This window comes from Peromyscus leucopus, chromosome 10 (genome assembly GCF_004664715.2).
Source record: "Peromyscus leucopus breed LL Stock chromosome 10, UCI_PerLeu_2.1, whole genome shotgun sequence".
Taxonomy (NCBI): domain Eukaryota; kingdom Metazoa; phylum Chordata; class Mammalia; order Rodentia; family Cricetidae; genus Peromyscus; species Peromyscus leucopus.
In genome coordinates, this window is record NC_051071.1 from 15,118,271 (window position 1) to 15,143,345 (window position 25,075).

The 25,075-nt window shown below is 49.3% G+C and overlaps 1 protein-coding gene across 2 annotated transcripts in view; it reads right to left on the reverse strand.

Moving 5' to 3' along the window:
* Positions 1-3,680: 3,680 nt before the first annotated feature.
* Spred2 (sprouty related EVH1 domain containing 2) overlaps positions 3,681-25,075 on the reverse strand; it is a 103,210-nt gene continuing 81,815 nt past the window's right edge. Inside the window, exons 3-6 of one of the 2 annotated variants that reach the window (XM_028884541.2) lie at positions 23,647-23,815; positions 20,526-20,590; positions 9,244-9,381; positions 3,681-6,837 (exon numbers count right to left, since the gene is read on the reverse strand). In XM_028884541.2, coding sequence (XP_028740374.1) covers positions 6,169-6,837; positions 9,244-9,381; positions 20,526-20,590; positions 23,647-23,815 — 1,041 coding nt within the window. In that variant the 3' untranslated portion in view covers positions 3,681-6,168. The remainder of the gene's footprint in view (positions 6,838-9,243; positions 9,382-20,525; positions 20,591-23,646; positions 23,816-25,075) is intronic. The other variant, XM_028884540.2, reaches the window with a different exon arrangement.

A 25,075-nucleotide genomic window follows, 5' to 3' on the forward strand; every position in this document is an offset into this window, starting at 1 on the left:
TGCCATCACCGCCATTGGAAAAAAAATTTTTTTGAGACAAGTCTCACTCTATGTAGTGAGACCTCCAACTGGCTGGCCCCAAACTCACAGAAATCCACTTGCCTCTGCCTCCTAAGTGCTGGAATTAAGGGTGGGTGCCACCCTGTCTGGCACGGAGGAGCAGTATGTTTTGTGCTGGGGAATGTACCCATTTCCTAGACACACTAGCTGAGGCCTACCTCGAGCTACGTCCCCACCACTGCAGTCTGCATGCACTTGGCTCTCTCTGTCATTAGTTCCTGTGACTTTGGATCAGAGAGCTGAAGAGAAGAAAGCACTTTGGAAATCACTCAGCTCATCACATCCACAGTCAGACATAAAGCACTCATTGTTCCTGGAGGAAAGGTGAGCAGGGTCAAAGACAACTCAACCATTAAAGAGATTAGCACCAGCGCAGGGAAACCTGGCCTTCTGCACTGAGACCACAGGAGGCTGTCTTGAAGGCAAACCACGCCCTTCGGAGGTTCCATCCTGTGCCTCTCCAAGTCTCCTTCAAGGGAGAGTCAGCTGAAGAGGCTCTTTGAGCCTCAAAAGCAGTTGCCCCAGAAGGCGTTTCCCCAGAGCTGGCACACAGAAGCCGCAGTCTGGGGGTGGCGGGTACAGGGCTGCTCCACCCCAGGCTGGCTGCAGAGCTTGGCAGTGCAAGACAGGAAAGATGCAAGACTGAGAGGTCGTGCAAAGCGCGCTGAGGCCAGACACTGTGTGGCAGGGTCGGGTCCCTTCGTTTCAAGCACCTGGTTTAGGCCTCAACTCATGGGGGCTAGGATGGGGCTGTGGGAGCTCAGTATGTAGAAGGCCCTAGGTTTGAGCTCCAGAACTCCCAAAACAGGAAAACAAAGGCCACCATCTCATTCCAAAAGGCCTGCAGTGAAAAAAAACGCCTGTAGCCGAGGGTGTTTTCACAAGCTCTGGTGTCCGTTTACAAGCCTGCTTGCATTCCATGACAAATAGCAAACTGCCCCTCCGGACCCCTTAAACAAAGCTTCACAGCCCATGCTTTTCCTCTGGAAATGGACTAATTTTGGGGATAGATGTCCACCACTGGGGGAGGGGGAGCAGTGGCGACCTCACTGGAAGAACATCACGGAAGAGGAGCAGAGGCCTGGCTTGGGGGAGAGCACCCCAGAGTCCACACAAATGTCCTGAGTTCTGGCAGACAGGGCTCTGAAGCTGGGCAAGTATCTTTGAGCTGGGACCAGCTCTCTCCACAGAACGGCTTAGACAGAGGCACTCACTGCCTTTTTCCACGTTGCACATTCTGGCTGCTCAGAATCCAGCCAGCTGTGAACCTCTGCAGGCAGTAGCTGTATACCTCTATGGGCAGCAGCTGGCTGTTCGGGTATTTGGAAGGGTAACCAAACTGAGAATTGTAGTTAGAAAAAGAAGGACCGAGTAAGTTGCCGATGGACTTACAAAATGCCCGCCACATGCTTCGGCCTTGGGTGCCTTGAAGCAAGCGAAGTGGCCTTTTCCAGTGGCTGATCTTCCCTCAAGGCCCAAAACAAACAAGGAACCAAGGAAGTCATTTGCCTCCCGTGGATCACATTACGGAATCACCACGGAGGGCACGGGTAACAGTACCCGTTGTCAAGCCAGAGTTCACACTCTGTCTCACCTCACCTGGCCCATTTTCCACAAGTAGGCTGAGGTTTGTTTTCTTTGGGCAGCCACTCCTTCAGCCTCCACGTGGAATGGACGGAGCAGAAAGGGGAAACCAGTCAGGGAGATGGCCCCAGGAAATAGCGACCTGTTCTGAGATTTGCAGGGGTACAGAGCATCTTGTGACTCGTTGATGAGGACTGGGTGTGTCTCTACTCACAGACCTCCACTGTGAGAAGGCCCCTGCTAGCCGGCACTCCCGTTCTATGTAAATCTTTCCTGTAGGCTTCCTGGAAGGCTGGCTTTGAGCTCAGGTTGCCTTGAACTCACTATACAAGCCGACATTGAACTCAAAGCAATCCTCCTGTCTCAGACTTTTTTTTTTTTTTTTTCTTTCCAAGACAGAGTAAGAAGGGGGCTGGAGAGATGGTTCAGAGGTTAAGAGCACTGGCTGCTCTTCCAGAGGACCTGAGTTCAATTCCCAGCAACCACATGTGGCTCACAACCATCTGTAATGAGATCTGGTGCCCTCTTCTGGCATGCAGGCATACAGACAGAACACTGTATACATAATAAATAAATCTTTTTTTTTTTTTTTTTTTTTTTATTTAAAGAGTGATCTTTCACATGGGTGGGTGTTAGGAACCGAAGCGGGGTCCTCTGTGAAAGCAGCAAGCGCTGTTGACCTGAGTGGGGTTTTGTTGTTGTTGTGTTTTTTTTTTTTTTTTTGTTTTTTGTCATCTTTGCCTCAACGCATTGTCTCAAGTTTAAGGCTCAATAATTGTCAGTCACTTTAAAGGTAAGTGTTTTGCATCACTGAATAAATTCAACTAAGTGGGAGGGGCAGAAATGATGATGGGTTAAAAAGGTGGCTGAGTGCCTTTCCATAGAGTGTAGTTCAGTTTCCCGGCACCCAGGCTGGGTGGCTCACAACTACTTGTAACTCTAGCTCCAGGGCATCCGATACTCTCTTCTGGTCTCCAGGGACACTTGCATATATTTACATCAATACATAAGTAAAAATAAAAAATAAATAAATAAAACTTCAAGCATAAATATGAAACTTTAAAAAAAGTTAAGGTGCTATGTTTTGTGGTACAAAATTGTTCCAGCTCCACTTCCTTGACAGGCCAGCTCTGTAGATTTAGAACCCCAGTTCTGGTAGGGTTTTGTCTCCCTTGGGGGTGGGGGGGGGAGAACAAGGGATTGGATTGAATACTGTAACAGTTATGCTAGAAGAAACTGAGAAGAGTAGTCATCTGCCTGAGGACAAGTGGCTGGTGATGGCAGACTACTGTGACCAGGTGACATCACATATGTGGGCCTCCTTCTTCGTGTGGCGTGAGCATGAATGTTTCATTTTGTGGAGGCTAAAGGCGAGATTCATAGCCAGCCTCGTTCCTGGTACTGAACTCCTGTGTCATTCCTGAGGCAGTCTGGGCGGGTGGCCTAGTCACTCCGAGGTTCACTTTCCAAGCAGGGAGGGACCCAGAAGCTTGGGACAAGGCCCTTTAAGAACTTGGCGTTTGTCCCTAGGCAGCCTGGCCAGGCCCTGCCGTGAGACTATGGAGTCACCTTAGTTTCCATTCTCACAAAGAAGGTCAAGAGAGGCCTTACGATGTTTCCCCCACACCGGCTCACCCGGGGTGACTGGGGCACCCCCTTTCTTGGGAACGTTAGAAAAAGAAAGGAGTGGCGGGGGGGGTGGGTGGTCTGTACACCTCTTTACCATTCTATGGAGAAGCCTCTTTTCTTCTGTAACCCTCAAAAGAGCTATTTTATCTTCTCCTGGGGACCGCCTCGTAGCTTTGTGGCATCCAAAAGATCCATTTGGAAAGTGGGCCTGGAACCATTGTCGGCTGAGAACTGTCCCCACCCCCCTTCCCTCTGCCTGGGCTTCAGCAGGGACAGTGGAAAACAGCTCAGAGAAAGGAGAGCCTCTCTGAGGCGTGCTTGTGGGGAAGAACCTCATAAAGACAGATCCATGGCCCCCTCCCATCCTTCGTGAGGACCCCAGTCAGACAAAACACCCACAGCCAAGGGTCTGATAGGTTGTGTTTATATTTACACGGTACATCTTAAAGCAATGGCTATGTTGGTCATACATATTAGAAACCATAAAAAAAGTTAAGAACTAAAATGTACATCATACACTTGTACATATATATATATATTTATATATATATTTTTTACAGAGGTAAAAAGGCTTATTATAAAAAAATCAATACAACAGGGGTTTTAGTATACAGGTGAATGAATTATGCTCAGGCACTTTAATTTGTTAATGTGAGCAAATAGCTTGGGGAGTTAGGGAAACTTCAGAACAGGAAATCTTTTGGCTAAGTTTTGTTACCACGGATATAAAAATAAAATCTGAATAATTTCTCTCAAATGATTGACGTCAGCACGGCAAAGCTGACTGGGAAAATACTAGACACTGTTCAGCCGCAGTGTGGCAATTAAACGTATTTACATAAATGTCCTCATGGCTGTCTTTGTGCCCTTAACCGCTGCCTTCACAAACCAAAAACGATGTGCGGAGTAAGACTGACTAGCAGAACTCTTAAGAAGGGTGGAAAGGAGAGGGGCAGGGGCAGAGCCAAGGCAGGAACCGGAAGCAACCGAGACGCGGGTTCTCACCGAAATAAATAGGGGCACTTGAACTGAGGTCTGAGGAGACGGAGATTAGTGTTGTGCTTTGTAGAGAGGCGACTTGGAGAAAGTCCCTCGGGCCGGGGACAGGCAGTCTCTCCACAGCACTGGAGGCTGGCTGGAGGCAGTCCGGATGGTCTCCTGGAACGGAGAACCCCCCTTCGACAACGATGGTAGCTCTCTGCACCTTTTCTACAATAGATAGCCCCCCCACGCAGTCATCCTAACAAAGGAAACCGTCTACCAACTAACTCATTATCTACACTGATGATCTGTCTAAAGAAACCTGGCAGGCTGTCACGGCGAGCAGAAAACTTTGCCACTAAGGTAAGCATGGCTAGCATTTTCCCAGTATGGCCGACACACTGGAAAAAAGTCCTTTTCCTTGAAGACTGATGTCCTGTGTGCAATAGGGGGGAGGGGAAAAGGGAGAAGGGGCTGAGCCTGCCTTCCGCTGGGAATTACCACGGAAAGGTCTCGGTGGGAAGAACAGTCAATGGTGACAAGCATGGCCCCTACGGTCCCCGCGAAGTTCTGATTGTACTATGCTAGGTACAGGTAACCACTTCCACTTTCTTCTTCAAGATTTGGCTAGTCCTTGCAACATATTTTTAAAAATGTTCTTTTTCCTCCTCTAGCAAATCAGAAGCCTTTTCTGTGGCTCAGCCACAGGTCGAGTCAGTTGGTGATCTACCCTTATCTGTGCACCCCAAGCGGCAAGTCTGGGTGCGGAGTTGCAAGAGAAAAGACACTTAGGCATTGGAAGGGTTTTTATATATGGCCTTGTTTTTTCCTAAGTATAAATGAATTGAGCCCTAAATTAAAACAGAAACATAAGCCTAAACAAAATGCAAGCCACCACTAATTTATGGTATTTAAAATTCCCCCTGAATGATATAAAATAGTTGCAGGGGGGCGGGAAACAGCTACAGTTTTATTCACAATTTTTAGTGTTTTTCAACTGGAACTTGCTCCCAAAACACTGGTTTGCGCTTGAATAAATCCACTTGGTTTTCAAAATAATGAGTGAAATTTACTTCACAATTCTAATATTGCTAGGATTTTAGAAGTGGCAACACAATTCTAAAAAAAAGTCCTATCTATCGTAGGGGTAAACTGGGCAGGCTCATAAAAACCCAAAATCCCCTTTCTAACCCTGGTCCGAGAGGATGCAATGCAATTTGAGGAGTTTTTCCTGATTTTCACACGTTAATCTGAAGTTAAGGCTCAATTCAAGTCATTTTAAAGGTAACTGCTTTGCATCAGCGAATGAATTCCACAGGTTGGGGGTGGGGTGGGGGGGGAGACGATGATGAGCTGAAGACAGAAACTGCAGCCAAGGAGGGAAGTCTGGCTTTAGGAGTTAAAGCCCTATTGTTCTGTGGTAACATTGTTCATCCAGCCCACCTCCTTGAGAGACAACAACACGCTGCACACTACAATACTTAGGGTTTCACCATTAGGTCACATCTCCGAGGAACCCGTGCTTATGGGTGACAGGCAGGGTCCACCCGGAGAAAAATAGTCTCCGGGGGGAAAAATCAACTCTAAACCCCTCCGGATCTAAAAGCTTCTACTGCAGATTCCTTAGGACTGGGAAGGGGTGGGGAGGAGGGACAGGAGATGAACACGGGGTTGAGACAGCATGATCACAGGCTGGTAAAATACACGCGTCTACGCAGAAGGCTCCTTTCTTCAAAACACTGCGAGAGTACGGGTACGGGCTGACACAGGGTGGCAGCTTACCAGGGTTTGGAATGATGTCGCAAGGGACCAGGGAGCCTGGGAGAAGACGGGGGAGGGGGGACGGGGAGGGGTAATGCAAGAGACAAGTTCCCCGTGGCTGTGGGTGGAAGAGGGGTCAAGTGGGAAACTGAGTCACACGGCGGCTTTGTGCTTCCCGCCGCAGCACCTGCACATCACTCCACAGTGGTAACAGGCCCGAAGGGGAAGGTAACAGCACATACAGGGGGCCAAGAAGGACAAGGCAACGAGCGCCAACCACCGGAGGCAAAATTTCTCGTCGCTGGTGTCGCACGAGCAAGGGTCCGTGTAGTCTCCCTCGGGGTCCGACATGCAGTGGTAGAGCATACTGTCCGCGCACCACATACAGCTCACGCGCCTTATACAAGTTCTCACAGCATCCGGCGCATCCTGGCAGTGGCCCCTACGGTTCTCCTCGTGGTTGAACATGTCCCTGCAATACACGCACCGCGAGCGCTCGCCGTCCTCCTTGCGCCGTCGGGACTTGCCCCTGGCTGGCTGCGTCTTGATCACACTGCTACCATGGCTTTTAGGATCCTCGCCGAAGCCAAAGTCTGAGGAGTCTACATAAGGGTAATTATAGTCGTGCTTGGGGACCTCGCCCTTGGCGAAGCGCACGTAGGAGTCCGCGTCCTCCGCGGTATCCAGGTATTTGCTGCGCACTGGAGCGTGCCGGTAATCCTCATAGCCGCTGGTCATCCAGATCTTCTCCCGCGGGTTAATGCGGACGATTTCCTCGTCATCCTCTGGGAAGGTGACCTGGGGGTAGGACCGCGGCATCCGCTGTCCAGGGAAAAACCAGATACTGTTACAGCCCCGGGACTCCATGGACAGCTGCCAAAGAAAAGATCTGCTGGCCCTTCCTTCAAAGACTCGCCGAAGAAAAGATCTGCCGGCTCTTCCTTCCAAGATTTGTAGGAAGAGCTGACAATCTTTTCCGGACAGCTTGTCACTCCCAGATGCTTTTCACATTGTGAGCCTCAATTATGCGAGCCCAGTTTAGCAGTTTTGCCGTTTTCGTTGGAAGGTCTGCCCATCTTAAGAGCAGGTTGAACTCAGATGGTGAATTCTTGCCAAGCAAGTAGGAAGTCCTGAAGTCAATCAGTCCCCTGCATCCCATTGCCCAGGCGCCACCCTCGCCTGGAACCCCAGCAGTTGGGAGATGGAGGCAGATTAGTACATTCAATGTCTTTCTCTGCTACCCTGGGCTAAGGAAGACCCTTGCCTCAAAGGGGAGTATGCCCACATGCTTTTAATCCCAGGCAGAGGCAGGCAGATCTCTGTGAGTTCAAGGCTAGCCTGATCTACAAAACAGGACAGGCTCCAAAGCTGCACAGAGAAACCCGTCTGGGAAAAAAACAAACAAACAAACAAACAAAAAAAGTAGTACAGTTGGTTAAGTCCAGCATTCTCACATGAAGAGCAAAAACAGGTCCTGCCTCACTTGCAATCTCCACCTTCTGTGTGCCTCAGGTCTGCTGCACTCAGGTCGCCCTGTGCTGAGCCAACCTCTAACAGGGTACTGCAGTTCTGTACAGTTTTTATATAGTATGCACTCATCGGTACAAACACCAGCTGTGTATTTATTTAGAGACAGGGTCTCACTGTCAAGCCTGGATGTCCTGGAACTCACAGAGATCTGTCTGCTTCTGCCTCAGCCTCCTGGGTGCTAGGATTAAAGGTGTGAGCCACCACTCCCAGGGAGGAAAAAAAAAAGAGCGAGTACACAAGGTCCCCTAGTCCGTGTTGTAACTATAATCTGATTGAAAAGATAGATGTATTAATGTGAGAAAGATAAGAAGCTTCCAGATGCTGATCTTAATCCTACAAGCATCCTTGATGGTTAATCCACTGGTCAACTTGACGAATCATTAGGAAGACAGCCTTGTAGGGGATTATCTTCTTTTTTTCTTTCTTTTTCTTTTGGTTTTTCAGGACAGGGTTTCTCTGTCTAACAGCCCTGGCTGTCCTGGAACTCACTCTGCAGACCAGGCTGGCTTCGAACTCACGGAGATCCGATCCCCACCCCCCACCCCCCACCCCGCCAGTGCTGGGGTTAAAGGTGTGTGTCATCACCACCCAGCTGGGGGATTATCTTGATTAAGGTAATTGAGGTAGGAAGACACACCCACTGTGGGAAGAGAGATTCGCTGGGCTGGAATCCTGGACTGTATAAAAAGGCGAGCGTGAGCTGGGCACAAGCCTTCTCCTGGCTGCTGATACAACGTGGCCAGGTGCCTCAAGCTTCTGCTGCCGTGACTTTATCCACCAAGAGGATGGGCTGTGAGGGCCCTTGGACGCTGCCCCCCCCAACACACACTTTAAGGTGTTTGTGTCACATAGCAACAAGCTGCCAAGCGTGGGGATTGCAGGCCTGGTTTAAAATCAAGTATTTTGTTGTTGAGTTTTTCTGTTTGTTTAAGATGGCTCTCACTTTTGCCCAAATTAGTCTGGAACTCACCATGTAGCCCAGGCTGGCCTACCTCAGCCTCCCAAACTTAGGATTACAGGTGTATGCCACCATGCCCAGCTCAAAAATGAACATTCTAGTGTCACAATATGAGGAAGCACACAGTAAAACCATCTTAAAACAGCAACAAAACCCAAACAAAATCTCCCTGCCCAGTACTTGCTGCTTCTCAAGTCAGCCAGGAGGCCACATAATCTACAGAGGCGCTAGTCTATTCCCCACGATTTGGGAACCTGTTCCACAAACAGCCACTCAGTAAATATTTGTTGAATGACTGAATTCAGACTGCAGTTACATGCATCCCCTTGAGCAAGACTGGGCCTGCAGCCCGCATGGAAGGGATGCAAGCCAAGGGTGCAGCATTCCTGGACTGGGGGCCCTGGGCTTTCACAGCCACGAGGCCCTCTGGATAGAGGAACAGGGAGGCCTGGCCCCCTGTGCAAGGACTGTGGGCCTGGACCTCCTTCCCCCGGGCATTCCACAGCTCTACCACGTTCTCATCTGTAAACTAGGGATGCCAACGCCCTGCCTCACGGAGTGATTGGATAAAAGCAGGCAGAGCATACACAGGGGTGAGGCAAGGGGCCGTGGGAGGCTGAGCTGGGACCACCAGAAAACCTCCACCGTGGCTGTGGGGAAAGTGGCTGGGCCTGGGGAGCGGGGAGAAGGCCATACACAGCTGTCCTTATGTCCCCAGAGGGATGAAGTCCCCTGCTCACCTGGTCGGGGTGGTAATGGTCCATGGGGTATGGGTCAAGGGTGTAAATCCTCCGGTGCTCACACGATGTGGGGGAGGAGATTGTCCTCGTATGCTGCTCCCTCTTCTGAGAGGAATTAGAAGAACTGTCTGTGGCTGTCTGTTTGGAGAGAAGCAATGAAGAGTTCATTTAAAGAGAAAACAAGACCAAGAACCCACAGGGCGTGCCCGACGCTCAGGCTCAGGAGGTGAGAACGCTTTGCTGTGCAAGTCTTGACCACCTGACCTCACCTCCTAGTACCCGTGGCAGGAGGGAAGTGACTTCCAAAAGCTGTCCTCTGTCTTCCTCATTTGCCATGGCACACACAAGTACACACGGGCATGAACTCACGCTCACAAATAAGTAAACAACCACAAAACACACAAGCTCTACCATGCACTATCCAAACACCACCTGTTCTTCCTGGACCTTCCAATCCCTGTTTATTTTTAATGATTTTTTTTTTTTTTTGGACGGGGTCTGGTTATATAGCCCTGGCCTGCCTGGAACTCATCATACAGCCCAGGCCTGCCTCTGCCTCTCCAGCATTGGATTAAAAGTGTGCGTTGGGACAGCTCCACTGCCTGTGACTCCAATTCTAGGGACCTGATGTCCTCTTCTGGCCTCCACGGGCACTTCTATGGATGTGGTGCACATGAAACAAGCAGGTATATGCACATACACACAAAATAATTTAAAAATAGAAACATAAAAAGGTGCGCGCCACCACATCTCACTTATTTCATTTTTAATAATGTGCATGTGAGTGCAGGTGCCCCTGGAGGCCAGAAGGGGGCACTGGACCCGCAGAGCTTTCAGGGAGTTGGAGGCACCTGAGCTGGGCGCTACGAGCAGTTAATGACGCTTTTAACCTTTAAGGCGTCTCTAATCCCAGCGGATTCTTCTTTGTTTTTGGATACACACAAACAAACCCAGGGTGGCTTGAACTTCTGACTCTACCCCTTGCTGTAGGGTATTTGTTCACCGTGTGAAGATAGAGTGCTGTGGTTGGCTTAATAAAGAGCTGAATGGCCAATGGCTAGGCAGGAGGTACAGGCAGGCTTTCTCCAAGGAGAAGGAAGTAGAAAAAGGAATCTAGGTGTGTGGGGATGCCAGGGGACATGGAGAGGAAACAGGAGGTGCAAGATGGAAGAGAGGTAACACCATGTAATAGAATGTAGATTAATATAAATGCGTTAAGTTATAAGAGCTAGTGAGGAACAAGCCTAAGCTATCGGCCAAGCTTTCCTAATTAATAAGAGATACACATTAATGAGAGATCAGTACCAGCGATCGCTCCGTGATCTCTTGCAGAAGAAGTGGAATCTCTTCACAGTGAGAACACAGAGCTGGCCCATGGGAGACAGGCTATACTTTGCATGTGCAGTAGGACTTGGCAAATAGTCTGCAAGCACCGTCCAGGTAGAACTGGTTTTGAAGGTGTGAGGTTGTCATGGAGAGTAGCTGAAGCTTGGTATGGCGGGCAGTCATCAGAGGGGCCACTGGTGAAAGGCAGCCTCAGCTGTGATGGAGACCCCGGGATACCAGAGACGGACACCAGGAGAGCAGCAGGTGTTAGCGGAGCCAGTTTCAACTCCGGGACAAGCTGTGCTTGCTGCCGATGGCGGGGCTGGACAAGTGGGACCCCCTAAGCCGGCTAGAGCCAGAAAGCTACACAATGAGGGAGTTCCAGATGCCAGACATCAAGCTACAGGATTTCTGACGGTCACTGCTGGGTTTTGTTTTTGTTTTGATCTAATCATTTTTATGGCCTGGTTCTTCCCTTTTGGAATAAATATGAAACTTATTTTTAGTTTTATAGGGTCCCAGAGTTAAGAGACTGGGTTTGTAAAGCTGGAGTACATTTATATTGTGATATTAACACAAGCTCTTGAGACAAGGCTACGGTTTAAAGTGACATGTTTCTCTGTCAGGTTGACAAGTGTTGAGCGTCCCAGTTAGCGTTAACTGTCAACTTTAGAGTCCAGTCACCTGAAAAAGGAGTCTCGATTGAGGGACTGTCCAGACTGGACTGGCCTGTGGCCATGAATGTGGGCGACTGTTAACTGATATGAGCACCCAGCCCACCGTGGGTGACACTGTTCCCTGGGCAGGTGAGCCTGTGAGCCTTTGTGGTTTCTGCTCCAAATCTTGCTTGTATACTCCTTCCCTGATTTTCCCCAACGATGGACCGTGATGAGGAAACGTGAGCCAAATAAATCTTTCCACTGTGTAAACGGCTTTCGGTCACGGCATTTATCACAGAAACAGAATGGGGACTAGAATACAAGGAATGCAAGAGAGGTGGGGAAGGTCAGAATTTATTTCAGGTCTGTGCTAGCAGACAAATCTTGCAAAGTGCCGATATGTATGACAGAGACATGTACCTGGGAAGAGGTTCACCCATTATCCTGTGGTTTCCAGAGGGCAGGGTAAGTGTCACACAAGGCGCGCGCGCATGCATACACACACACACACACACAAGTCAGCAAGACCCTGAAGTATTCCGGTGACTCTGCCAACTTCAACTCCAAGACCTGACCGCCGAGGCTGTTTTTAATCTGCCTTGCTCTGGGAGAGGTTTCACTAGACGAACTTCAGGGCTCCGCACTCGAGAACAAAAGTGAAGTTCTCTCTTAATTACTCTGGGCCTGGGACCCGAACTCTTAGGAGAGGCGGCTTCTCCAACAGGCCTCCCAGTGAGTGAGCGGAGGCAGCGTTGGGGTTAGAGCCACCTCACCAATGCCGCCGGCTGTACCCGGAAAGCTGGGACTGGGCACGGCAGACTCCTCTGGACCCGTAAGCCTCTGAATGATTATTTTATAAGCAGCTGCGGGACCTCGGGTGGAGAGACTCCTCTGGACCTCGGGCTGGACAGGAGCGGAGGAACTTCAGGCTCCACTCCTCAATGCAGGAAGCACAGCCCTGGGCACTGAACCACAGTGGACTATGATGCTGACAGTAGTGGGTTTCGGGTTTTTTTTTTTCTTTTGGCTCAGGTAGGCTGGATTTCAGTGATTCTCTACGCATTAGTAGGTAGAAGTTGACCTCTTAGTCAAGCTGACTTCTTAACTCCAGTTTTTACATTTGTAAAATGGGGCTAAAATCCTCAAAGTTATTTTAAAAATGAAACAAGGCTTAAAATGTCTGTATTAGTTATCCTTCTATGGCTGTGACAAAACACAGGGACCAAGGTAACTTATAAAAAAACAAGAACAGCTTAGCGCTCACATCCCAAACTGAAGGCAGAACCCAGAGACTGAGTGGCTCCTGAGACCTGAAAGCCCAGCCCCACCCCCACCCCGACACACTTCCTCAGCAATGCCACACACGCCTCCTCAGATTTCACAAACTTCCCACCACCTGGGGACCAAGTGTTCAAAAGCTCAAGACTTACAGGGGATTTCCTATCCCAACTTGCCCATTCCACTTCCTGGCCCCATAGACTCATGGCCATATCATAACATAAAATGCATTTAGTCCAACTTCAAAGTCCCCAGTCTTTTGGTCTCAACATTGTTTAAAAGTCTGAATTTCAAGCCGGGCATGGTGGCACATGCTTCTAACAACAGCACTTGGGAGGCAGAGGCAGGCAGATCTCTGTGAGTTCGAGGCCAGCCTGGTCTACAGAGCGAGTTCCAGGACAGCCAGGGCTTATGTAGAGAGGCACCATCTCAAAACAAAACAATAACAATGAAGTACAAAGTTCAAATCTCTTCCAATCAAGGCAACCTCTTAACTGTAACATCAAAAGCGAATCACACACTTCCAACATACAATGGCACAGAATACATCACCATTCCAAAAGGGAGGAGTTAGGGAACGGAGAGGGAGCACTGGACCAAACAAGACCCCAATCCGGCAGGACAGACTCAAACTCCTGTAGCTCTATGTTCAGCCTTACATGGCTCTGTCTTCTAGCTCTGCTGCCCACAACACACGTGTCTCTCTCAGGCTAGCTCTACCCTCTGTGTGAGCACGGCTCCGGCACCGCTAACATCTTGGGGTCTCCAGTTCGATTCTGGCTTTGTTTTCGTGGCTTTATACAATGGCCTCTCAGGGACCACCCTGCTACACACTGCCTGGCCTTGGTGGCTCTCCTTCACCACAGAGGACGATTCCACAGACCCTTTACTCCTGTATACCCTGCAGGATTCTAAAGCCAGGACCACGTGGACGACACTGCCAAGTGCAGCCGCCCGCCTGGGATAGAGCCCCAACCCCGATTTACATCCGCCTTCCCTTTGTTGCTGTTCAGGAACAGAATTTCTTTGGCTCTTTCCTTTCACAAATGAGAAGCACCTTCCCTTTGCTCCACTGCACATCGGGCCTCTACCTATCTGGTTTCTTTCAGCACCAGCCTGGTCTTTCCCCCAAGTGTATTTCTGCATTTCTTTCTGCCCATTTGATCGTTTTTAATTGTAGACCTGCATAAGAGTGATTATGAGTGACCAAGTGACAGAGTCAGTATTAGGCTTTCTTGAAATCTCTTTTGCCAAAGAAATTAGTCCATTGCCTTTTTAACTCTAGCCTCAGGCAAGTTCTTCAGACAATGGCATAAAGCAGCTACATTCTTTGCCAAAATATCCCAAGAATCGTCTCCAGCTGTCTTAATTTGGCTTTCTGTTTCTGTGAACAGACACCATGGCAACTGTTATAAAGGAAAACATTTCATTGAGGCTGGCTTACAGTTTAGAAGTGTAGTCCATTATCATCATGGCGGGAAACATGGCAGCCTGCAGGCAGACATGGTGCTGGAGAGGGAGCTGAGCGTTCTGCATCTTGATGCACAGGGAGCAGGAGACTGCCATACTAGGCTTAGCTTAAGCATATGGGACTCCATAGCCCACCCCCACAGTGACACACTTCCTCCAACAAGGCCACACCCCCGAGCAGTGCCTCTTCTTATGGGCCAAGCACTCAAACACATGAGTCTACAGGGCCATTCCTTACTAGAAAACTTACTAGAAAAACACCAAATAAATCTACTCCATCCACCACACAGGGCTCAACTTGTTTTATCTTCAGGGCTCTGTATTTTGCTTCTGCAAACTGATGATTACAAAATTCAAGAAGCTTACTGAATCAAAACTGAAAAGCAGCACCATTTACAAATACTCAAAAGCCCAACCAGGACAAAGCAAAGCTGTATCTCCTGGGGTAGGTGGGAGGGGGCCGAGAAATCCTAAGGGGCAGCTGCGGTAAACAGCCAGCAAGTCATAACCTGCTAGCAAAAACCAGGATGTTACAGGTTCAAGCACAGGGCCTGAGGGTGGACTGTTTTCCAGTCTGGGGAAAACATGGACAGAAGTGGAGTCTGCTGGGGAAAAACAAAGGGTCATATTTCCCGTGTGAAGGGAGAAACCTAAGGGCCCAGGAACACCAAAGCACACACACGCTGTTCGTTCGCTCCTGCTGGTCTCTGGTGCCGACGCCTCACAAGGCACGGGACCTCTCGGTTCAGGGAAGACCAGTCCACTGTGGGTGCCCTTCTGAGCACGCAGGGGAGACGCAGATGTGCCAGCATCCACCGCTCTGCTTGCTGTTGCCTTTGCTTCTTGCTCTCCAGTACATTCATCCTGTTGCAGCTGCTGCCATGCATCGGAACCCAGCCTCTCTGCCCTCTAATGTAAACTAAGGACCAGCAGGCCTCTGAGCATCCTCCAGACCTCAAGCACCAGACTGGGACTACGGTAAGATGTGCAGCTACCCAGTTCTCAGCAAGGAGTGGTGGGTAGCTCCTGCCGGGCTACCCAGCCCACAGTGTGTAAACCAATCTAATAAATTTATGATTGATAGTCACCCCATTAGCTGTGTTCCCCTAGAGGACCACGAGGAACACGGTGTGGTAGGCCTCCCTGTGGTCCAGCCTTCGGTAACGGTTTTCAGATTTCAAGGGTATAACATTCACTGTAGCAGGTCTTGAGCCCACCACAGGACCAGGATATGAGGAATCACTGACCAATGCTTATCTCTTTCTAAATAACTAGAGTCCAAGACAATGTTCAAACACGACTCTTGGATTTGGTGGTTATTTAAAAGATGGAGTGGCTGCTGCCTGTGGCAGTGCACGCCTGTGATCCCAGTATTTGACAGACGGAGGGAAAAAGACCAGCAGAGTTCAGGGCCATCCTCAGCGATACAGCAGCTCAAGGTACCCAGCCTGAGGTTCCCGGCTATGTGAGACAATGTCTCAGAAAACGAGGGCCCGGCGTGGTAGCTCATGTTTTTAATCTTAGCACTCAGGAGGCAGAGGCAGGAGGAGTTCTGTGAGTTCAAGGCCAGCCAGGTGTACATATCGACAGGCAGCCCTACAAAGAGAAACCTTTATCTCACACAAAACAAAACAGTAACAACAACAATAACAAAATAAACTTAATTATTCAATCAAGGAAGAGAACAGCACTAGCGACTGGAAGGGTTACTAGGTAGTACTGGTTGCTCGTCCACCATGAACCAGCTGTGTGACCTTATGTAAACTACCCATCTGAACCCTGGATCCTCCTATCAGTAAAATCATACACAACTACTTTATTTCCCAGAAACAAGGTGGCTAGAGCAGATGAATTCACCATCCTCTGCAATCAAGATCTGGCTGAGGCAGAGGTAGAGGCATATGCCTACAGCTCTACACATCTCTGAGTTAGTGCCTATCACTTATCTATCCATCCCCACCCCCAGACAGGGTTTCTTTGTGTAGCCCTGGCTGTCCTGGAACTTGCTCTGTAGACCAGGCTGGCCTCAAACTCGAGATCTGACTGCCTCTGCCTCCTGAGTGCTGGGATTAAAGGCGTGCGCCACCACACCGGGCTCACTCATCTACTTTTAATGTGCTATTATTTATTTATTTGGTGGCTGTGGTGGTTTGAATGAAAATGGTCCCCATAGGCCCACAGCGATTGGCACCATTGGGAGGTGTGGCCTTGTTGGGGTTTCAGATGCTCAAGCCAGGTCCAGTGTTACCTCTTTTCCTGCTGCCCGCCAATCCAGACACAGAACTGGCTTCTTCATTGCCATGTCGGCCTGCACACTGCCATGCTTCCCGCCATGCTGACTGTGGACTAAACCTTTGAACCTAGAAGCCAGCCCCAATGAAATGTTTTCCTGTATAAGAATTGACCTGGTCATGGTGTCTCTTCACAGCAATAAAACCCAAACTAAAACAGTGGCCACACAGTGGACCCCCTGAAGGCACAGGTTCTACATTTATGGATTCAATCAACTGCTACTGTGATCACGGGCACCTTGGCTTACACATCTGAATAGTCTCGCTGAGTGAGACCTTGTCTCAACACCACACCACACCACACCACACCCCCCACCACAGTAAAAAACAACCCAAGAATTAGAATAAATAACAAAAACTCATACAGAGCAGTAGCTATTCAAGAATTTCTGGTGGGGGCCCTGACAGGAGAGACGCGGACAGGCACAGGCTCGGGTAAAGAAACGGAGGGGACAGGCTTGGGAGGAGTGGGGGACAGGGAGAGCGGACAACAACGTTGGCAGATGACAAGAATGTAGACAGGGACCTTCCCACAGGAAGACAGTCCTGTTTCTCATTTGGAGAAGTGACTAGGACAAGCTGATTCCAAGGGACCACTGTGACCGTTTGAAAAGTGTCCGGGCAGCGGCAGCCACTGCTCTGTGAGCCCACGAGGTCACACGAGCACTCCACAGAACGGCATTACTCTCCTCTGGGGGGGAGCGTCCTCAGGGACCTAACCCCTCCTCGCAGGCCCCATTTCTGAAAGACTCCGCCAACTACCAACACCGTCACATTGGGGACTGAGCTGCCACACGTGAAATCTCGGTGTCCCCAGGGCGAAGTTCAGCCATGTGCGGGCTCTCAAGCACCCCGTGTCCCCCAAATCCCAAGGAATCCTGAGAACTAGGGAAACCTCTGGCTCCAACGGCAGAGATAGAAAACACACACGCCTGACATCTCCGCTCACAACTCTGAGGGCTCCAAATGCAAGCGGTAACCTCTGAAAACAGCTGTAATTCTCAAGAATCAGAAGAGGGGGGCGCTCAGCAGCGTTCACACCCTTTCTGACAGGAATTCCAAGTTCTAAACATTTGTCTTCCGAACCCAGTTTGAGAGCATTTTACCCACTTGGGAAGCGTGGGGCTCAGGCTGTGAAGTGGCCGCCCGCTTCCTTGGCTCACACTCCGTTACTGCCTTGGGATGGAATGTCTAGTTACAGTGCGCTGGTCAACGAACAGGAATGCGGCATGTCTGCACCCCCCCCCCATTTTCCCACAGCCAACAGCCTGGGAATTAATATGGGCCTTTCCTGGGGAAGGGAGGTTCTGTTATAAATAGGCCCGTGTTTGTAAACAGGCAAGTGACCCTCTATGCCAGGTCTACACGGAATGCAGTCTGTCGAGGGCACCTTTAACCCAGTGTCAGCCGTTCCCAGAGGGAGGCTTCCAGGACGAAACCGAGAGGATTCAGGTTTCTATCACCCGGTCCCTTCTCACCCCGCCTCCCCGGTCTATAAATCACTTCTGGCAGGTAGCTGGGAAGCAGCTGCGAATTACGATTCTGCTCCGGCTCACAGGAAGCCACCTTTAACCTCCCTGCTGTTGTCCGTCTCCCCAAACGTGACAAAAGCACAGATGTGAGCACATGCCAACTGCTGAGAGGCTCTGCCTGTTCGGCCAGTCTACCAGCCGCTCCAAGGAAGGCCGACCGCGTCATTCCTGACGGTCCCACTACACGGCCTTTCTGCGACGTCTGCGACGTCCGGACCACGACACCCCACAGCCTCCGCTCCTCCGGCAGGCTTCGCCCCAGAGCTCCCTAGACTAGATCCCTTTCCAAAATGCTGCGCAGAAGCCAGGGAAGGCACCCCTCCCAGTGAAGTGTTTTCCGACCCCTGACCCCTGCCTTCCGTGCAGACGGCACCACCTTCCACCGTCTGCCTTCTGCCCGTTCTCAGGCTTCCTGTGGGTCACACTCATCTCTGCAAGCCCTACCATTGGTTCTGTGACTGCTGGTGCCTTGGCTTACACACCTGCATAGTCCCAAAGCGGTGTCTTTCACACCAATGGCCACAAACCATAAGTGCAGAGAAATGATTTAATCAATTACTCCCCATGTTTTAAAATGTGAGACTGAAACAAATAAACAACAGCTTACAAAAGGCAGTCTCAGGGGCAACTGGGTAATTATTAAGGAGATATTAGACAACGTTCTAAAATTTTAGTGCTTTATGTAGAGGAGGCCTCGTTATAGTTAAATACCTTCATTCAACTTTATTTCCTATTTTATTTTAGGTTTACAAACAAAACTGAGCTAAAGGTACTGAGATTCCCTGTACATTCTTTGCCTCAAACCATGCAGCTCTCCTATTAGCAATACTGCCCGCCCACCATACTATGTATTTGTTAAAAATCAATGAACTGCCCAGGTGTGCTGGTGCCCTCAATTAATCTCAGCACTAGGGAGGCAGAGACAGACGAATCTGTGAGTTCAAGGCTAGCCTAGTCTACAAAGCAAGTTCCAGGTCAGTCAGGGCTACCCAGTGAAATCCTTTTTCAAAACAAAACAAAAACCCAACTACAACCCACAAATAATCCAGACTCTCAGATCCTATGGGTTGGGATAGCTGTACAATGACATGTGTCTACTATCAGAGCATCAGAACAGATCAGCCACCCTAAAAGTCCTCTGTGATTGCTTTTTATGGGGATGCATGCTAAAGACATTAAGAGATGGGCTGGGATGGGTCAGTGGGTAAGAGCACTTGCTGCTCTTCCAGAGGAAGTGAGTGTGGGTCCAGCATCACGCTGGGTGGCTCACAACCCCTTTAACTACAGCTCCAGGTGATAGGATCCCCCTTCCTGGCATCCACGGGCACCAATTACAAGTAGTGTACATGCATGGGCACACATACACGCAAGCATATATACACAAAAATCAACCAAGCAATAAAGAAGAAAATTAGAGGAATTTACACTGAACTGGATTAGTTAAAAAAAAAAAACAAAAAAAAAAAAAACTCTCTCTCTGTATGTGTATTAAGACACACTGGCACTCTTATGGCCAACTCATTGTTGGCCCGTGAGATAACTGTCTTCCAGAGAAGTGCTTGCCATGAAGCCTGGAGACCCAGGTTTGATCCCTCAGAGCCCACGTAAAGGTCGTGGGAGAGAACAGATACCACGTAGAACACCGTGGCACACACGCCCCCCGCCACGTCATACGCAGACACAAACACAAACACAATAAATATAAAGGTAAAGTATTAACTGTCAACCTGACAGGCTCTAATCAGAGACTAACTGTACCTACTAGTACTTAGACTCGGTTATCCTCTGGCTGTGCCTGTGAAGCTTTATCCTGATGAGGCTAATGAGAAAGGAAGATCCACCTGAGTGTGGGCAGCGCCATTTCCTGGCTGGGGTCCTGCACTCACACTGAGTAACAGGATGACGGCGATGTCTAGGGAGCAGCAGCATCCATGGTTGGTTGCAGATACAGCGTGATCTGCTGTCTCAAGCTCCTGCTGTAATGACTACCCTGCCACGCTGGCCTGTAACAACCACGCACCGTGAGCCAGAAGAACCCTGTCTTCCTCAAGTCTCGTTTGTTAGGACACTTTAGGGGAGTCACAGGAACATAACTAGCAAGTCTACCGAGTCTAGGTGCTGTATACAAACAGTCGCCATGACAATTCTTTACATTTTCCATGAAAAAACAAAAAAACAGGAACGGAATCAGACGAAACCAAAGTACAGTATGAAGGTTAGCTTTCAGGTGTCCACTGACGTGTATACGCCTGCTGGGTCACAATAATGCCCTTTTCATTGTGGGTCAAGGTGCTCAGCTTCAAACGCCGCTTGACACCCACTCACCACGACTCCAAGCATGGTGGACGGGGGTCGGGGGAAGGGGAGTGTGGGGAGTCGGGGGTGGTGGTGGCCTTATTCCTTTGGCACCAGTGTGTTCGTAGAAGATTGTGAGGAAAAGGGCCAACTGTCCTGGTCTACCTGGGACTGTCCTGGGCAAACCAGAGCAGCTGGCCCCTGAATGTGCCTGTAGCCCTTAGGAGCTGAACTTTGATGGTGTGGGCTGCACAGTGGGCCGTATCACTGCAAGTCTGAGCAAGGAGGTCAAGACCAGAACGTGAAACACTGGGAGGACAGAGTCTCCTCTAACAGCAGCCGCAAAGCAACTTCAATGCCACATTGTCCTGAACGGGCAACTTCTCCGATACTCATCTAATATGGGGAGTAAAAGGACAAAGGAAACTTACTGTAAAAACGTCATCATCGCCAAGCTCGGCTTCGTTATGAATAGTGGAAGATGAGGTTGTCGAACCTAAGAAGACAAGAATGTAATTAAATCAGTCAAGTTGTGGATGACTGACCTCAATCATCTAAAAGTGTGAAGTGTGGTGGCCGGTTTTTGTTCTGTTTTCCTTGAGTGCTGAGGACTGAACCCAGGACTTTGTGCCTGCTAAGCGGGTCACATCTACCTGAGTCACACCCCCAGTCTTTGAAAGCGTATTTTGTCTTTCTTCCTTTCTTTATTTTGACAGTACTAGGGCCGACCTAGGGCCTCGTGTACATCAGAGGCACTCACCACTGAACTACTGTCCCCAGATGTTATCTTTTGCACTGGAGGGGGCCATGGAGGAGGTGAAGAGAGCCTGCCTACTCCTCTGAAAGGTTTGAATCAGGCCCAGGCTCTCGGTGACCTCAGAGTCTCAGCGGAGTAGGGGAAACACCAAAGATGTCTCAATTAGACCTACCCAGCCTCAGAGAAGCTGGGCTTCCATTTCCCTGATCTTCTTTCACTTCCTGTTGAGGAAGTCTTAATCCCCCCCTGCACTCCCTGGCCACATTACAGGAGCTGTGTTGTGAGCAGATGCTAAGAGTCCCAACAACTTGGGCTTTGCTTTTTCCAGGGCAAAACTAAGTTTTCTGCTAGAAATCCAGCTAATCCCATCATGAAATGATCTGGTGGTTCAAGTTCAACTTTCTTGTTCACCTCTTTATCCAGTCTGCGCATGAGTACAGCACCCACCCCTAACCTCATCCCCAGCTCTCCCACCAACAGGAGCCAGGAATGTGGAGGTCAATTCAATAGATGCACCTAAAGAGAAACAGTGTTTATGAAAACACATAAAATATGTGTGTGTGTGTGTGTGTGTGTGTGTGTGTGTGTGTGTGTGTGTGTGTGTAAGAGAGAGAGAACAAGAATGCCATGGCATTCCTTGGTAAGAGGACAACCTGTGGAAACTGGTCATTTCCTTCCACCACGTGGGTCCCAGGAATCAAACTCCGGTACCGAGGCTTGGTGGGAATCCTGACTTTGGTGTTACCATGCCTCAGGGTCCCAGTACCTTAAATACTGATCTGTAACTGAATTGTGCAGAAGTGGAGAGTCTGAATGTTTGTGGCCTAAGGCCTTTCCAGGCCGGTCGCGGGGCACCTCCTGCATACAGGGCAGCGAGGGTCCTTTCGATCTGCAGCAGACCCACTGTGCTGTCTCTGCACGGTCCCTAACAGTTAAAAACGGGCTGAATTACCACGTCATGACGTCAGCGGTTCACTATCTTCTTTTCCTCAAACTTTTTGTTTTTTTTTTATGTCTATGGAGTGTTTTGCCTACATGGTTGCATACTAACTGTGCATTTGGTGTCCTGGGAGGCCAGACGAGGATCCCCTGAAACAATGTGGGTGCTGGGAATCAAACCCTGATGCCAGTGGAGGGCAACCAGTGCCCTAAACCACTGAGCCATCTCTCCAGCTCCATTTCACTACCTTCTAGTCACTGCCATAAACTCAGTAATAAAACGCTCTCTTTCTTAAAGTATTTCTCCTGTATAAAACAATTCATTACTATTAGTAATATCTGGAGGCCATTGATAACTGTAAATATATTTCAAAGCACTTTCTTTAAATAATAAAAAAAAGCACCTTCTACTTTGACTTTTGTTAACTTTTGCTCTATTTATTATTAGCATGTATGTGAGCATGTGCAGGCATGCCTATAGCACAGAGATTGCATATGGAGGTCAGACGGTCAGTTACGGGAGTCCCTCCTGCCCCGACTGCAGGTTCCAGGGAGGGTCCCCCCTCCCCGTCTGCGGGCTCCAGGGATGGGGGGTCCCTTCCCTCCCCCCCCTGCGGGCTCCAGGGATGGGGTCCCTCCACTCCCCCTCTGCGGGCTCCAGGGAGGGTTGTGAGGCCGCACATCAAGTGCTCTGACTGCTAGGGAGCCCCACTTCATGCTTCTCTTTTTGTTTTTCAGACAGGGTCTCTCTACAGAGTCCTGGCTCCTGGCTATCAGTGGGAACTTGTTATGGAGACTAGACTGGCCTCAAACTCACAAAGATCTTCCTGTCTGTGCCTCCTGAGTGCGGGGATTAAAGGTGAGTGCTATAATATCTAGCACTTCACACATTTAAAAATTTTTAATATTAACTTGAAATAGTGTAAGAATCCCGTTCGTAAAAATAAAACCCAAAGGAAAAAAGGAATCTGACTGTTTATGTGCATTTGCACACAAGAGAAGTAATTTATTCTTGCTGTGGAGTTCTAGCCTGTTAACCTAGGTTTCAAATGAAGTATTTGGCTTAGATTCTTTTTTCTTTTCTATCGTCCTCCCAGCCCCCAAGACAGGTTTCTCTGTGTAACAGCCCTGGCTGTCCTGAAACTCACTTTGTAGACCAGGCTGGCCTTGAACTCACAGAGATCCACCTGCCTCTGCCTCCCAAGTACTGGGATTAAAGGTGTGCGCCACCACTTGGCTTAGTTTCTTTTAAAATTTAAAAAACAAACAACAAACAAACTACATGTACGGGTGTTTTGCATGTAAGTCTGTGTACCACATGTGTGTAAGTGCCTGTGGGGGCTTCCTTGGAACTTGGGTTACTGGTGGTCATTAGCCAACTTTTAGGTGCTGGGAGGGAGTGCTGGAAACCTAACCTGGATCCTCTGCAAGAGCAGCCACAGCCTTTAATGGCTAAGCCACCTCTCCAGCTTAGGTTCTTCCAACGGACTCCTTTGTGCTACACACCAGCGACCCACGTCACACAGCAAACAATCTCCGGAGCAGGCACATCCCTTGCGGTGGTCAGCACCGGTGAAGGGGTGAGCCCCACACCCACACGGGAAGCCAGAGCTGCCGGCTGGTTTCCCAGCACACGCTCAGACAGCTGGGCCACGCACTCCGAACCCTCGCCTTTCCCCTTAGCTGACTCCAACTGTTCGCCTGGGGTGTTCTGAAAGTTTCGACATCTCACGATCTTCCAATGGTCCCAAACCCTGCTATAAACACGCCACGGATGTAAGCTGGCAGACCGCGGGAATGAAAAAGAACCTGGGACATCCCACAGTCCCTCTAAGGGTGCAGTGACAATCCAGTACCTTCTATCAGGTCCTCAATGGCTTTTCTCACACCCCTGTCAAAGGCTCGTGCGTCCGCAGGGCTCTGGAAGGTAAGACCAAACTTCCTATCGTCGACCTTCCAATGATGAAATGTCGGGTTGGCTTTGGTGTAGACCAAGTCCTTTCTGACGTAGCACTCCAATACCACCTACAGGGTTGAAAACACAGGCTGGTTACATGTGGGACAGCCATGGTGGTGTCCGCTGTAAGCCTCACTGAGAACCACCGTGGACGGGAACTAACCAAAGGACACCGGCCCCCGGTGTGTGCCTCTCTACTGGGGGAAAGAGTTGCTTCCTGCTGACCAACCACCTTCTCTGGTCCCTGCACTCGGGTTCTGCTAAGTTCCACTGTCCTGGCTGTCTTCCTGCACATGCTCCTCTTCCTCCTGCTCCCAATGGGGGCTTCTGTTGTCTGTTTGCCTCCCCTCCTGGTCCCCACGGGTGTCTCCTTGTGTCCGTGAACTCAACAAGCTGAACATGACTTAGTCTCTCCCAACTTCTTCATATCTATCCGGCAATGCCCACACTTGTCTGTTCATTTGCTCTGGCTCAAAACGTCTGGTTATCTTTGCCGCCTGCTTCTCTGTCCCTCTAGGCCGTGAGTCACCGGGTCCACTTCCTGTGCACACGGCCCCCATTTCGGTTCTAATCTGGTGGAGTCACTACTAACTGTACATTAGGATTATTTGCACACTCTCCACATTCCTAATGAATAAATCTAAGGAATGGCTTTTGGTCTTTGCATCAAACCCAGTCCTGTTTACCTAAGACGGAAAACACCTCCAATGTTATCAGCAAGAATGTGGTCTGAAAACACTGAAAAACCGAACAGCGTCGTCACATGGACTCCCCAGGTCACCTCAAATTCTACTCGCTACATTCACAATTAATTCTGTACCTGATCCAATAGTCTCTAACAGTTTCTTATGCATTAACCTTATTCCCCTAGTTAGATGGCAAGATGTGTTATAGCGCAACTGCCCTTCTAATGCAGCTCTCGATGACAGACACGAACGTTTAGTTCATGTCACAGAAGTTTTGCAACCAAGCAGACATCAACTTCATGTTCTCATTAATAAAAATCCCAAACTATTTAACAGCTTTATCACAAACAGCAAAGTGACTCTGCTGGGTTTTCATAGCCTTGACCTCGTTTTGCAAAGCCCTGCCATTAACACAATGTGAGATTGTTAATCTAGGCCAAATGAAGGGCAAGAATAAAAGTCTACCTAAATTAGGGTAAATCTAAATTTAAGAATAAATTTCAAGAATATGTCAAAGCAATAAGAAATAAAATACTGCTCACTAAATGTTCCCTAAATTAATAACAATAGTCAAATTGGCATATTAATAGCAGCACTGAATGGTAATTTTATAACATCGTATTGAAGAGGACAGCCTCTTAT